Source organism: Chiloscyllium plagiosum, unplaced genomic scaffold (genome assembly GCF_037043375.1).
Source record: "Chiloscyllium plagiosum isolate Xiang-an unplaced genomic scaffold, Cpla_swu_hap1 HiC_scaffold_6, whole genome shotgun sequence".
Classification (NCBI taxonomy): domain Eukaryota; kingdom Metazoa; phylum Chordata; class Chondrichthyes; order Orectolobiformes; family Hemiscylliidae; genus Chiloscyllium; species Chiloscyllium plagiosum.
The window spans coordinates 123920001-123935565 of record NW_028270144.1 but is presented as its reverse complement, the minus strand read 5'-3'; the positions used below and the strand labels follow the sequence as shown (position 1 = coordinate 123935565).

Below are 15565 nucleotides of genomic sequence, written 5' to 3'. Positions count from 1 at the left end.
TATTTCCACACTGTAAGTAATCTAGTCTAATCTAATCTAATTTAGATTGCAGAATGAAACCTGGCTTCATAGAAACAAAGAAAAAAGGAGCAAGAGTAGGCCATTCGGCCCTTTGAGGCATCTCCGTCATTCATTACAATCGTGTCTGATCGCCCAACTCAATAGCCTGTTCCCACTTTTCCCCATTTCATTTGATCCCTTAATCCTCAAGTTTTATACCCAACTCTTTCTTGAATTCATAAAATGTTTTGGCTTCAATTGCTTTCTTTGGGAGCAAATTCACTCTCTGGAGGAAGAAGTTTCTCATCATCTCTGTCCCAAAATGTTTTCCCTGTATCCTTTAGCCGTGACCCCTAGTTGTAGACTCCACCACCATCAAGCACATCCTTTCTGCATTTAGCCTCTTTAGTTCTTTTAGAATTTAATAGGTTTCTTCTGAACTCCAATGAATATAAGAGAGTGTGGCAATGGAAAAGCTGCATCCGAGGAGCAAGAGAATTGTCATTTCGGGCATAAGCCTTTCCTGAAAAATTCATTTTCTTCCAGTGAATATAATCCTAACTGACTCAACCTCTCTTCATATGTCAACCCTGCCATCCCAGGAATCAGTCTGGTTCATAGATTAAATACTTAATATTTTGCAGATAGTTAACACGGTACATAATTATTGAAAGATATTCACATGAAGCTGCAAACGTCCCTTAACAACAGAACCTAAGTTTCTTACCCAAATGAAGAAATAAATGAACATAGCTACATATGTGTAGAAGGTCGTTGGAAAGAGCTGAATACAAAATTAAAACAAAGCTTCAATCTGATGCCGAACACCATCTATTACAGAGACTCAACCTCAGAGAAATATTACCATCTCGCTCCTTTTTAATTTGTACTTAACTGGTGCTTCCTGATGTCTTTCCCTGGAGTCACTGGAATTGCTGAAGCTTTTTTTTGTCACATCTTTTCTGACTCTCCTGGCTTAGAAACTCCACTGGCTAGAAGCAACTTCCGCTGCGGTGACTGGTTCCCCCAAACTGGGATAAAGTGGTTCTCTACTCGGAGGAGCTCTTCTATCTTCTAGACTGTGCTCCAAATTCTTCTTAACTATCTTGCTATTCTGAAGTCAAAATGAAACTTACTGTCTTAATGTGTTTACTGTGCTTGTCATTAACCCAGATTATAAGCATTTTATCCATTAACAACATATGGGTCTGCTAAGCAGTTGGCTGAAGTCATATGCTGATGTATTTCACCTTTAGCAACTATCTTTTAGAACGAACTAAAATCCATTGCATTTTAAAAATCCAAGTTCCAAAATTAACAATTGTGTATTACTCATCTTTCATCACCACTGTGTTTCCCAACTGGGCTTCACCTAGCTCAGTTGGCTGATTTGCAGTGCACAATGACTTCAAAAGCATGGGCGGAAATGGGTACTGCAGATGCTGGAGATTAGAGTCAGGATTAGAGTGGTGCTGGAAAAGCACACACTAGCTGAGGTCCCCACAAAAATCTCACCTTCTCAACGTGTTATACAGCTGCAACACGACTAGCCAACTTTTATACTCAATGCTGAACCAATAAAGGCAAGCATGCCGTACACTTTGTTTAACACTTTATCCACTTGAGTTGCCACTTTCAGGATGCTATGGACTTGGACCCTAAGATCCCTCTCTATGTCAATGCTCCTAAATGTACCTCCATATGCTGTATACTTTCCTCTTGCATTTGACCTCCTAAAATGGATCACCTCACTCCTATCCAGATTAAACTCCATCTGTCATTTCTCCTCCCAACTTTCCATGGATCTATATTTTATTGTTTTCTTTGACCTTCCACATAATACATAACTCCACCAATTCTCATATCAATGAATTGGCAATAAAGGATATTCTATTCTATTTTATTCTACAATTCAGACTACCTACATTTTTATCCAACTCATTTATGTACATGCATATCACAAACAACAGATATCCCAGCACTGATTATTGCAGAACATTATTGGCCAGTCAAAAAACATCCTCCACAACAGCCCTTTATCTTCCATCACCAAGTCAATTTTATACTCACCTTATCAGCTCACCATGGATCCCATGTGTCTTCATTTTCTCAAACAGCCCACCATAACGGACCTTGTCAAATGTTTAATTAAAGTCCATGTAGACAACATCCACTAACCTATCCTTATCAATCATCTTCATCAACTTCCTCAAAAACCTCAATCAAATTTGTAAGACTTCCCCGACACAAAGCCATGCTGACTATCCCTAATAAGTCCATTCTTTTCCAAATGCAAGTAAATCCTGGCCCTAAGAATCTTCTCCAAAAATTTCCCTACCACTGATGTAAGGCTCACCAGCCTGTAATTCCCTGGATTGTTGCTATCGCTGTTTTTAAACAAAGGAATAGCATTGACTATTGTCCAGTCTTCTGTAACTTTGCCTATGGCTAAAGAGAATACAATGATAGAGTCATAGAGAAATAGGGCACAGAAACGGGCCCTTTGCCAATGAGATATCCTAAGTGAATCCAGTCCCATTTGCCAGCATTTGACCCATATCCCTGTAAACTCTTCCTATTCATATACCCATCCAGATACCTTATCAATGTTGTAATTGTACCAAAGATCTCTGTCAAGGCTCCAGTAATTTCCTCCCTTGACTCCTTCGGCATCCTGGGATAGATTTCTGGGGATTTATCTACCTGAACATTTTTCAAAACAACCAACAGGTCCCTTTGTTAATATTGACATGCCCTAAAATATCAACATACTCTTCCTAATCATGCCATCATTTGTGTACTCTCCTTGGCGAATACCAATGCAAAGTATGCTTAAGGACCTCACTCACATTTGCTAGTTCCATGCATAATTTCCCTCCTTTATCTTTGAGTGGACCTACCCTCTCCCTAGCTACCCTCTTGTTCCTGATGTTTTTGTAAAGAATCTTGGCATTGTCCTTAATTCTACTCACCAGGGACATTTCATGGCCCCTCTTTGCCCTCTTAATTCCTTGTTTAAATTCTTTCCAGATTCCTTTATGTTCCTCAAGGGCCTGATTCCATATTTCACCTTTAATATGTTTCCTTTATCTTTTTGACTGAAATAACTTTTGTCATCCAGGGTATATGATTGCATTTTTCCTACAAGCTATTAGCTCATTCTTTTAATCAGCCTTTGCTTTCAGAATATAACTATTCCCCCAGGGGCCCCGTGTGTAATTATAACACAGTATAGCAGTTGCACTATTTCAATATAGACACTTCCGCAATGAATGAATAAATACCTCAAGATCCCTCGTCATGAATCAACTGTAAGCAGGACATTGACATGACCTTAGCCCAAGCAATCTGGAATAAAATCTCATATTATTACCATTATAAACTTCACTTCTAAAACGGAGGAAAGAAATGGGTTTAGTTTTCAAATCTGCGAAGATCTGATTTGGCATTTATAAAGGTCAGAAAGACTTTCCTTCCTGATGAAAGGCTTTTGCCTGAAACATCGATTTTCCTGCTCCTCGGATGCTGCCTGACCTGCTGTGCTTTTCCAACACCACACTTTCGATTCTAATCTCCAGCATCTGCAGTCCTCACTTTCGCCTGGACTTTTTAAACAGTCAGTTCAAAGCAGTAATGATGAGAAGCCATGTGATTCAGCTAAATGACCCAGCAATAAATCGAGGGAGCTAATTGCTAATGTGTTTGCTGACTTAGATTTTAAGACTACCATAGACAGTGAGAGATGGGAGAGGCCAGAGTAGGTTCAGAGGTAGCTCAAAACAGCAGATGTGCTGCCCTTGAGCACTCTCCAAGCATCAGGATGAGGGAGGGGTTTTGAGTTGCTGAGAAGTCAGTGAGAAGAAAGGTCTAGAATCTGAAGGTTATGGAGATTTCAGAGAGGAAGGCATCCTGGAATGTATGTCAAACGATGATGACCTGAGTTAGCAGTTGCTTTAAGGATCTTGACAAGGGACATTAACTTAAGAAAATTGTACCAAGTGAATATGAAGCAATTTGCCAAAGCAAAAATGATTACAACTTTCCCAGTTGAGCGAAAAACATTATTGTGGAGATGAGGGTGACTCTTCAACGAGGCTTGAGTGTCTATGAGGATATTATTGGGATGAAAGAATAAATCATTTTTTCTGATGTTTGCAATGAGATCTTTCTTTTTTTCTCTCATCTAGTGCAATGTAGTTTTTTCTTTTCTTTTGGATAATAAACTTTTATATTCTTTTGTTAAAAGTACAGTATAGCCTCTTCTAAACAGGTTCAGTAACTGACCTTCTGGATTAACAAAAAGGAAGGCAAAATCAACATTCCATCAGGAGAGGTTTTAGACTGGGACCTAGCATGTCCAATATTAAGTTTAGTGAGGATCATAACAAGTCTTGAATACACTAATATGATGAGGTTGAATAAGGGACAAAGTTAACATATATAAAATAAAAAGACTGAATTAACATTTTTACTGTTTCTTCTTCATCTTGACAGACTCTCTGAACTAGGGGCAAACTGCTTCAACTCTGGAGTTGTAGGTCCTGAGGTAATTAGACACTCTAATTCTGAATCTGTATACCCTGCTACAATGGAGGAAAAGGTCATGTTTGCTGACATGGTTGTGAGTGCCGTTTGCGTTTTCACAGGCTCCTTCGGCTTCTGCACTCGGCCTCCACCTGGGTCTGGGCCTCCACCTGCATTCGGCTTCCACCTACACCTGGGCCTCCATCTGCACCTGGGCCTCCACCTGCACCTGGACCTCGACCTGCACTCGGCCTCCACCTGGCTCTGACCCCGTGTCTCAGTCACACTCTGACCCCGTGTCTCAGTCACACTCTGATCCCGTGTCTCAGTCACACACTGATCCCGTGTCTCAGTCACACACTGATCCCGTGTCTCAGCCTGCACTCGGCCTCCACCTGCACTCGGCCTCCACCTGCACTCGGCCTCCACCTGCACCTGGGCCTCCACCTGCACTCGACCTCCACCTGCACTCGGCCTCCACCTGGGTCTGGGCCTCCACATGCACTCGGCCTCCACCTGCACCTGGCCTCCACCTGCACTCAGCCTCCACCTGCGCCTGGGCCTCCACCTGCACTCGGCCTCCACCTGTGTCTGGGCCTCCACCTGCACTCAGCCTCCACCTGGGTCTGGGCCTCCACCTGCACTCGGCCTCCACCTGCACCTGGCCTCCACCTGCACTCGGCCTCCACCTAGGTCTGGCCCTCCACCTCCACTCAGCCTCCACCTGGGTCTGGGCCTCCACCTGGGTCTGGGCCTCCACCTACACTCGGCCTCCACTTGCGCCTGGGCCTCCACCTGCACTCAGCCTCCACCTGCACCTGGGCCTCCACCTGCACTCGGCTTCCACCAGGGCCTGGACCTCCACCAGCACTCGGCTTCCACCTGCACCTGGACCTCCACCTGCACTCGGCCTCCACCTGGGTCTGGGCCTCCACCAGCACTCAGCCTCCACCTGCACCTGGCCTCCACCTGCACTCGGCCTCCACCTTTACCTGCGTCTCCACCTGCACTCGGCCTCCACCTGCACCTGAGCCTCCACCTGCACCTGGGCCTTCACCTGCACTCGGCCTCCACCTGCACCTGAGCCTCCACCTGCATCTGGGCCTCCACCTGCACTCGGCCTCCACCTGCACTTGGCCTCCACCTGCACTCAGCCTCCATCTGCACTCGGCCTCCATCTGCACCTGGGCCTTCACCTGGGCCTGGGCCTCCACCTGCACTCGGCCTCCACCTGCACCTGAGCCTCCACCTGCACCTGGGCCTTCACCTGCACTCGGCCTCCACCTGCACCTGAGCCTCCACCTGCATCTGGGCCTCCACCTGCACTCGGCCTCCACCTGCACTTGGCCTCCACCTGCACTCAGCCTCCATCTGCACTCGGCCTCCATCTGCACCTGGGCCTTCACCTGGGCCTGGTCCTCCACCTGCATTCGGCCTCCACCTGCACTCGGCCTCCTCTTGGGCCTGGGCCTCCACATGGGCCTGGGTATCCACCTGCACCCGGGCCTCCACCTGCACCCGGGCCTCCACCTGCACCCGGCCTCCACCTGCACTCGGCCTCCACCTGCACCTGGGCCTCCACCTGCACTCGGCCTCCACCTGCACTCGGCCTCCACCTGCACCTGGGCCTCCACCAGCACTCGGCCTCCACAGGTTGGACCGAATGGTCCATTTCCATGCTGTACATCTCTATGACTCTATGACTGTATGACTCTATATCTCTATGGCAAGCACTTACTTGGGGTGCAGAGGAAACACTTGATGATGTCCTCAAAACCTCCCTGATAAAATACAACATTCCCACTGAATTGTGGAATTTCCTATCCACACCTGCACCCGGCCTCCAACTGCACTCGAACTCCATCTGCACTTGGCCTCCACCTGCACTCGGCCTCCGCCTGCACTCAGCCTCCACCTGGGCCTGGGCCTTTTGGAGCTGCTTGGAATGGCTGGCAACTTCACAGATACTTCTTCGTGAGTAGTTGTGGATAGGAAATTCCACAATTCAGTAGGAATGTTGTATTTTATCAGGGAGGTTTTGAGGACATCATCAAGTGTTTCCTCTGCACCCGCAGTAAGTGCTTGCCATAGAGATATAGAGTTATACAGTCATAGAGTCATAGAGATGTACAGCATGGAAATGGACTATTCGGTCCAACCTGTCCATGCTGACCAGATATCCCAACCCAGTCTAGTCCCACCTGCCATCACCCGGCCCATATCCCTCCAAACCCTTCCTATTCATATACCCATCAAAATGCCTCTTAAATGTTGCTATTGTACCAGCCTCTACACTCCCTCTGGCAGTTCATTCCATACATGTACCACCCTCTGCATGAAAAAGTTGCCCCGTAGGTCTCTTTTATATCTTTCCCCTCTCACCCTAAACCTATGCCCTCTAGTTCTGGACTCCCCGACCCCAAGGAAAAGACTTTGTCTATTTATCCTATCCATGACCCTCATAATTTTGTAAACCTCTATAAGGTCACCCCTCAGCCTCCGACACTCCAGGGAAAACAGCCCCAGCCTGTTCAGCCTCTCCCTATAGCTCAAATCCTCCAATTGAGTCATAAAGATTTATAGCGTAGACTCTGCACTCCAACTCATCCACAATTATAAGATATCCGAAATTAATCTAGTCTCATTTGCTGGCATTTCGTCCATATCCCTTAAACTCTTCCTATTCATATACCCATCCAGATGCCTTTTAAATGTTGCAATTGTACCAGCTTCCACCACTTCCTCTGGCAGTTCATTCCATACATGCACCACCCTCTGCATGAAAAAGTTGCCTCTTAAGTCCCTTTCCCCTCTCACCCTAAACCTATGCCATCTAGTTTTGGACTCCCCTACCCCAGGAAAAAAAAGCTTGGCTACTCACCTATCCATGCCCTTCATGATTTTACAAACCTCTATAATGTCACTGCTTAACCTCTGACACTCCAGGGAAAACAGCCCCAGTCTATTCAGCCTCTCCCTATAGTTCAAACCTTCCAATCCTTGCAATATCTTTGTAAAGCTCAAAGCAGAGACTTTGATTTAGGAGACTTCAGTCAGGAATGTAAACAAAAAATAGACCACCCAATACATCTGTTTGATATTAACCAATGTAGGGGATGTCGGGCTGAGAGAAGACACTGATGTTGGAGCATCTATCCTGCCAGTGAATTTTGCAGGATTTTGTAAAGTTGTCGCTGATGATATTTTGTTCAAGAACTTGAGGTGTCTGCTGTACATAGTCCAGTAACGTTTGAGGACTCTGGAACTGTATTCAATGGAATTTGAAAGAATGAGGGGGAGTTGATTGAAACTTACTGAATACTGAATGGCCTGGACAGAGTGGATGTTGGGAAGATGTTTCCATTAGCAGGAGAGACGAGAACCAAGGGCACTGCCTTAGAGTAAAAGGAAGACCCTTTAGAATGGAGATAAGGAGAACCTTCTTTAGCCAAACAGTGGGGAATCTGTGGAATTCATTGCCACAGAAGGCTGTGAAGGGTAGGTCATTGAGTATATTTAAAACAGAGATAGATATGCTCTTGATTGCCAAGGGGATCAAACGTTACAGGGAGAAAGTGGAAAATTGGATCGAAAAACCTCTCAACTATGATCAAATGGCAGAGCAGACCCAATGGGCCAAATGGCCTAATTTCTGCTCCTATGTCTTATGATCTTATGGTCTTCTTCCAAATGCATACAGGAAGTCAGGGAACACTGTGCTCCTGTGGACCATGAACTTGTTTGCTTGGTTTGAAGTCTCTACCGTCAAACACTCTTTACCTCAGAAGTGTTTGGATATTTAGATTGATATTCTTTGTGATTATATTAGAGCCTCTTTTCCAATCTATATGAAAATTGTTTCAAGACTACTTCTGTTTTTATGTCTGTGTCTGTATGTATGTGTGTGACCGTCTGTAAACGTTCGCACCTACATGCCTTTGCACAATCAAAAACATGAATAATGCTGCAATAATTAATAGTGTTATACTTGCGAGTATATTTTGCATTCTTTGATTTGAACCAATGAGCCGTCTATCAATAAGTAGAAATTAAGCAAATTTGAAGCAGTATGTCTTATACTCTTTTCATGTGTTACCTGATTCTTCAATGGATAGAGACATACACACATTTACATATGGCCAAGGAACTTATCTTTAACAGAAACTTACTTCGAAGGTCAGGAACATTTTTAATCTTTGTTAAGGTTTTCATCATATCTTCATCAGTGAATCCCATCGAGGTGACAATTCCAATTGGAAGTCCATTGTACCTGAGAGCATTGGATACTTTGTTGGCAGTGTCTACCCAGATATTTTCATTTGAAGATACGATACCAATATGAGCCCAGAGAAAATGCTTCATCACACTAAACAAAACCCTGACAGGTGATTGTAAGGTCCTCACAAACGTAGGGTAGCTGTTGGCATTATCAAGTTGAAAGTTAACACAGGCCCATGAAAAGATTCCCTTATCCCAGTTCTTGCCCAAAAGTGAAGCTGCCTCACAATAGCCTGGGTTCACTGGACCCAAAAATATGGACGCATGTTCTTCAAACTCCACAAAGTTACTGAGTGCCTTTGAAGTCTGGCAATCATCCTGAAGCACCACATGTTCGAGCTTATACCTGTTGTGTAAGGAACTATGTTTGTTAATTCGATCAACTGCCAGCTTGGCTGCCATACCTGGAAGAGCCTTGGAAAAAATTGGGTCACAGTTCCATGGTCCAACAACACCAACTTTGAAAACTAAAGTGTGCGCACAGTGAGGAAACACTAATGAACCCAGAAGTAACCACCATAATGATGGAAAAAACTTTAACTTCATAAAGAACCTTTGCTTTGGTGTGTGGTAGCATTGAGGACAATTAATGAACTCCAGTAGACAACCTGTTATTGTCCAACAGGGACTCAGCATTTTCCTGGAAGCATTTAGAGCTGGATCCTAAACAAGGCGGATTCATTCACGAAGAATAGTGACCTCTGCCCCTGAAGAAATGAGTAACATATTTGAATCAAAAAAGATGCATTCAATATCATTATACCTAATGTTACTGTAATCATTGATCAGTGATTACATAGCAACAAGAGTTTCTCAAAATTGTGCCAATATTCAACTAGATCATAGCTGATCTGAGCTTAAGGGTCGAGAGTGAAGTGCTGGAAATCTCTTAATACACTTACCTCACAATAAGCTACCAAAATCAGTTTTGAAATCTTCAATTGACCCATCAGTCTCAATGGCATTTTAGGTGAGAGCTTTGGGACTACAATATAAGAGACTGATTTTGAAATTTTGAAACTTAGGTCAAATTTTGAAACTTAACTTTGACCTTCTAAATACAGTCATGTCTAGGTGTGAACTATCAGATGTTCTTTTAAACATACTTTCAACCACTGGCTGACTTGATAACTGATGACAATATTACACACTGTTTGATCAATGGATAAGGGCACCAAATTCTCCAATTCTGTTCCAAACAACCATGAGATTCAGCGGAAATTTGCAGCGATGCCAATGGATTTCAAGATATCCAAATAATGAGAAGAAATCCAATGTCTGTTTAATCCAACTAAAGTTTGAATTTTAGCCAAATAGTCAATATGGAACAATAGATGGATGGAAAGTAAACAGCAGCACATCCAAAAGAGTAGGGTGACAAATATTAATTAAAATAACCTTGTTCCATGCAAATCAGTTAAGAGCAGTGAGCAAAGACATAAGGCACATTGCTACGGATAATAAAGGTATGTATTATATGTATTTATAGCTGTTAAGTGACCTTGAGACATTGCAATCAGCTGGTAATATATATCCCCCAAAAATGATGTTTTATGATTTTCAACAAGAGGAATGTATGTACTTAAAAATAAAGACAAGAGACTTTGAAATTACTTGGCTAATTGATAATGTGAAGTGGGAGAGGTGTAAATGGAGACTGGAGCATACTTAGGTCCAATATAAATTACCTGCTTCTAACCTCGGTCAAATCTATCAGCACAGCTCATCCTAAATCAGTCAACAAGGCGGTATTAAAGATCAGTATCTATTCAATAGAGACATTTTGATCTGTAAATCAATATTTTATCAAAAACGTTCACATTTAAATCTTGCAGAGAAACTCTGGTGTTTTTGATACAAAAAGCTTCAGTTTCTGTAATGAAATTGTTGTGCCATATTTAAAGCTTCTTAAGAAATTCATACTTTTGTTGTAGCCTGGGCTGTCAGCCATTTGCCCAAGTGCTCCAATAGATTACTGGTGTTTTGAAAAATGTAACAAAACCTGAAAGGATTCAGGAAGGATATATAAGGATATTGCCAGGATTGGAGGGTTTGAGCTATATGAAGAGGCATAATAAGCTGAGGCTATTTCCCCTGGAGCATCAGAGGCTGAGGGGTGACCTGATAAAGGTTTATAAAACCATGAATGAATAGGGTGAATAGTCAAAGTTTTTTCTCCAGGGTGGGAGATGCCAGAAGTAGAGGGCATAGGTTTAAGGTGAGAGGAAAAACATTTTTAAAGGATCTAAGGGGCAAATATTTCATGCATAAAGTGATGTGTGCATGAAATGAACTGCCAGAGGAAGTGGTACAATTACAACATTTAAAAGGCCTCTGGATGGGTATATCAGTGGGAAGAGTTTCGAGGGATATGGACCAATGCTGACAAATGGGACTAGATTAATTTAGGATATCTGGTTGGCATGGACGAGTTGGACCGAAGAATCTGTTTCCATGTTGTACATCTCTATGGCTCTAATAAAACTCTTAATTCAGAGGAGATGTAATTATTGGTGAAATGTGGTTACTAATAAAGCTTTGTCAGCTCAGCTTTATTGAATGATTCAGAAGATGTTTTACTAATGATCCATAAATATTACAAAGACAAATGGATGAGACCTGAACAATCCAACTTACAGAATTGTGTAACAAAGACTCAGAAAAGCTGCCTCCAGCTACACTTATCAAAGGATTAACTTACCAATCCGTGGAGATGGATTGATGCGCAGAGTCTAGTTTCTTTGTCTCACACTTTTGTTGGAGCTGTGCAGGACTGCCACTTTCTCCCAGTTTTAACCGTGGGTTAAAAAAAGTCAACTTTAAATGAAATATAACAAAAATGTCATCAGCCTCATTAATGTGTTATCACTCTTTCCCTTATGACACGACTTCGATAGATGTCACCTTAATGAACAAGATACATGCTCTGCTTGTATTTCGATTTGGTTCCTCCACTAAGCGAGGAAAAGAAACATCTTTTTTGCCTCCAAGGCTAATCCATCACCTTCGACGCTGCTTATTCGGAGAGAGCATTTTTCATGAGCTGTCGAAATGAATAGTACATTCCCAGTGCGACTGTTGCTCGGCTTCACTGATTTCAGGACCGCGGGCAGCGGCACATGTATTTCAGCACCATGGACAGTCCCCACCATGGCCCTTATGGTCACCGTGAGCGCGTTCCCCTCTTGCAGAAATACACGCGGTAGTTATGGGGTAGTCTTGAAGAATCAGTGTTTAGGGTAGTCGCTTATTTAAAGTTCTTGAAAGCATTTCAATCCTTCACCACCCTGTCTCACTCTCTGCTGCTTGGAGATTCTTCCCGCGATTACCTGCCGAAAGTGACCTCCAATTACACTGCGCCTTCTGAGACGGATCTAATCTCCACTCGGGAGAGATCATGTACTTTTAAAAATAGCTACTAATCCAATTGCGGTGCCATTTCGGAGACAGAGAGAGAGAGAGAGAGGTGAAGCTAGTTAGGAGTTGGAGACGTAGCCAGGTATCGTGAGGGAAGAGTGGAATTTGAACTGGACACTCGGAGGAAAAGTTGCTGTTTGCTTAGTAGTAAATGCTATTGTTGGTTCCCGCATGTTTCCTCAGTAATCGTCGTCGATCTGCTTTCAGCTTGAAATTCAGATGGCTTTCAGATTGGATTCAGATGAAGAAAGTTTCTGATTGTACCCACAGCTTTTTTAGAAGCATGAATATGTTAATTCTGACTACATTTTTGTTAGACTAAATGCACTGAAGTGGGGATATTGCAGATCGCACGGTTGAAGAGCAGTATATTTACAGCATTGTTTAGATAAAGATTATTAAATTCTTCAAGCTTCACTTGGTCTGAGGTCCGGCTGGGACTCCACAGTCCACTGGATGGTTTAAAGACTGTTGACTTTCTCTGGCCCCTTTCCTTCCTGAATGTTTCACGGTTCTCTCATCAAAATCCGGTCAGACACAATGTCCGTGTTTAAAACGGACAGTCTCGAATACCGCGGGAAAGCCAAGATTAATCTCAATCTCCAAGTTGCCTCTTGCAGAGACAAGGGCTCTGTTTATTTCTGGCATAGTCGGTTATTCATTTACAGCAGTAAAGGGAATGGGAGGGGATGGGAGGAGGTGGAAAACGGGTGGAAATTCAAGGGGATGGCGAAATGTTGGTGAGAAGGTTTCATTATTATTTGTTCAGCATAAAGGTCGTGCCACCTGGAGTTTCTGCTAGCTTGCAAATATTCCTCCCTTAGTCAATATTACAAAACCAGATTACCTGCTCATTACAGAATCATAGAAAGTTTCCAGCACAGGAAGAGGCTGCTTGGCCCATCATGTCTACACTGGTCAAAAAAGAAGCCACCAGACCTCATCCCATTCCCCAGTATTTGGTCCATTGCTCTGCAGGTTATGGCGCTTGATGACCTTAACCAGACTCCTCTTAAATGAATTGAGCAGCCTCCATCACCCTTTCACACAGTCAGTTCAAAACTCCAAAACCCTCTGGGTGAAAAGACTTCTCCCCTCTAATCTTACCACCAACTACTTTAAACATATGCCTCATAGACACTGAGGTCTCTGCCAAAGCAAATTGATATATTTGGGAAGGTCCAACCATCTACTATGGTTTAGTAGATGGAGTAAATTCCCATCGACTCTATCCAGACCTTGCACACAATTTTGTATTCCTTTATCAAATCTCTCCTCAGCACCATCTATTTTTGGAGACTTTCTCCAGGCTTTCTTCATAGATGTATTTTTCCAACCCTATCAATATGTTCATAAATCTCCTTTGCACCCATGTTAGTGTAATTGTAGCATTTCAGTAATGAGGTGACCAGGACTGCACACAGTCTTCATGTTTTAATTAATGATTTATTGAGTTCCAGCATAACCTCCCTGCTCTTTAAGTTCTATACCTTGGCTGATCAAGGAAACGATTCCTAATGTCTATTTAACCATGTTACCTACCTACAGGGACTTATAGATATTCACTCCAAATGTTTTCCAATTTATTGTGCATTGCTTTGCTTGGTTTGACCTCCCCAAATATATCACCTCACTCTTCTCCAGGTTGAATACTATTTGCACTTTTCTGCCACCTGATCAGTCCATTGATCTTCCTGCAGTCTACAAGTATCCTCACCCTATCAACCACATGGCTACTTCTTGTGGCATCCATATGATGATCTCTTGATCATATCCCACTTTTACATCCAAATCATTGAGATAGACCAGAAGAACCAGGAGATCTAGCCCTGAGCCCCACAAAACCTCCATGAAAAAAGCTCTCTAGTCACAAAATACTCTTTTATTAAAAAGCCCTTTACTTCTTGCCACTGAGTCAGTGCTGAAGTCAATATTTAGGCAATGCATTAATGGGGCTAATTTTTGTGAAAGCCTTGGGACTACTAGCCCTTCTTTATGGTTCAGTTGTACCAAATAAAGGATTCACCACACGATATTCAAAGAGCCTTACAGCTAAATGAGTACTCTTAAAATGCAGTGATTGCTGCTTTTCAGGCAATTCAATTTACATACAACAATCTCTGACAAATGATAAGGAGATAAATGAGCAATTGGCCAGTGGCTCAGTTGAGTGCACTGAATCAGAAAGTCATGCAATCAAGTTTCACACCACGGATGTAAACAAATAACCTGGATTAACATCTATTTGCCTCAATGTTGGAGCTGCATCTTTCAGATGCGATGATAAAGTTAAACTCTCTTGCTTTTTTAGATGATGTACAAGATTCCATGATACTATTTGGAAGTAAAGCAAAGAGCGGCCTGAACATTCATCCCTCGATCAACATCATTAAATCATTGCTGCAGTTTTTTCCTCTTGTTGTTCATGAGACTTTATTATCCGAAACTTCCTAACTTCCACATTACAACACTTTTTTTATTCATTTATGAAATGTATGATTTTCTACTGGACTAGCATTTATTGCTCATCCTTATTTGTCCTGGAGAAGGCGGTAGTGAGCTGTCTTTTTGAGCTGCTCCATTCCATATGTTGTAGGTTATCCCACAATGCCCTTAGGGAAGGAATTCCAGGATTTTGGCCCAGCGCAGTGAAGGAATGGTGATATATTTCAAAGTCAGGATGGTGAGTGGCTTGGAGGGGAATTTTCAGGGGGTTGGAGTTTCAATGTATCTGCTGTCCTTGTCTTTCTAGATAGTAGTGTTAATGTGTTTTGAAACTGCTGTCTAAGGAGCATTTGTGAAATTCTGCAGAACATCTTATAGATAATACACACTGCTGTATTGGTAGTGGAGGGAGTGGATGTGGTATCTATCAATCCAGCTGTTTTGTCCTGCATGCTTCTAGGAATGCATGTTGTTGGAGCTGCACTCACCCAGACAAGTGAAGTGGCGAGGTGGCTCAGTGGTCAGCACTGCGACCTCACAACGCTAGGGACCCAGGCTCAATTCCAGCCTCAGGTGACTGTGTGGAGTTTGTACATTCTCACTGTGTCTGCGTGGGTTTCCTCCCACAGTCCAAAGTTGTGTAGGTTTGGTTGGTCAGCCATATGTAAGTGCCCACAGTGTCTGGGGTGCCTTGCCAAGACCAGGTGGACTAGCTATGAGAGATGTGGGATTACAGGGTAGGGCATTTGGTCTAGGTGGGATGGGCCGAATGGCCTGCTTCTACACTGTACAAATTCTAAGGAATATTCTGAGGAATATTACATTCACTCCTGACTTGTACCTCATAGATGGTGGACAGGCTTTGGGGAATCAGGAGGTGAGTTACTTGCTGCAAGGTTCC

General features: G+C 43.1%; 1 protein-coding gene across 3 annotated transcripts in view; it reads right to left on the bottom strand.

Moving 5' to 3' along the window:
* Positions 1–12116, bottom strand: part of gucy2f (guanylate cyclase 2F, retinal) — a 240884-nt gene extending 228768 nt beyond the window's left edge. For 2 of the 3 annotated variants that reach the window (XM_043692449.2, XM_087988421.1), the window contains exons 1-2: positions 11504–12116; positions 8694–9509 (exon numbers count right to left, since the gene is read on the bottom strand). In XM_043692449.2, coding sequence (XP_043548384.2) covers positions 8694–9438 — 745 coding nt within the window. In that variant the 5' untranslated portion in view covers positions 9439–9509; positions 11504–12116. The remainder of the gene's footprint in view (positions 1–8693; positions 9510–11503) is intronic. The other variant, XM_043692450.2, reaches the window with a different exon arrangement.
* Between the last annotated feature and the right edge of the window lie 3449 nt (positions 12117–15565).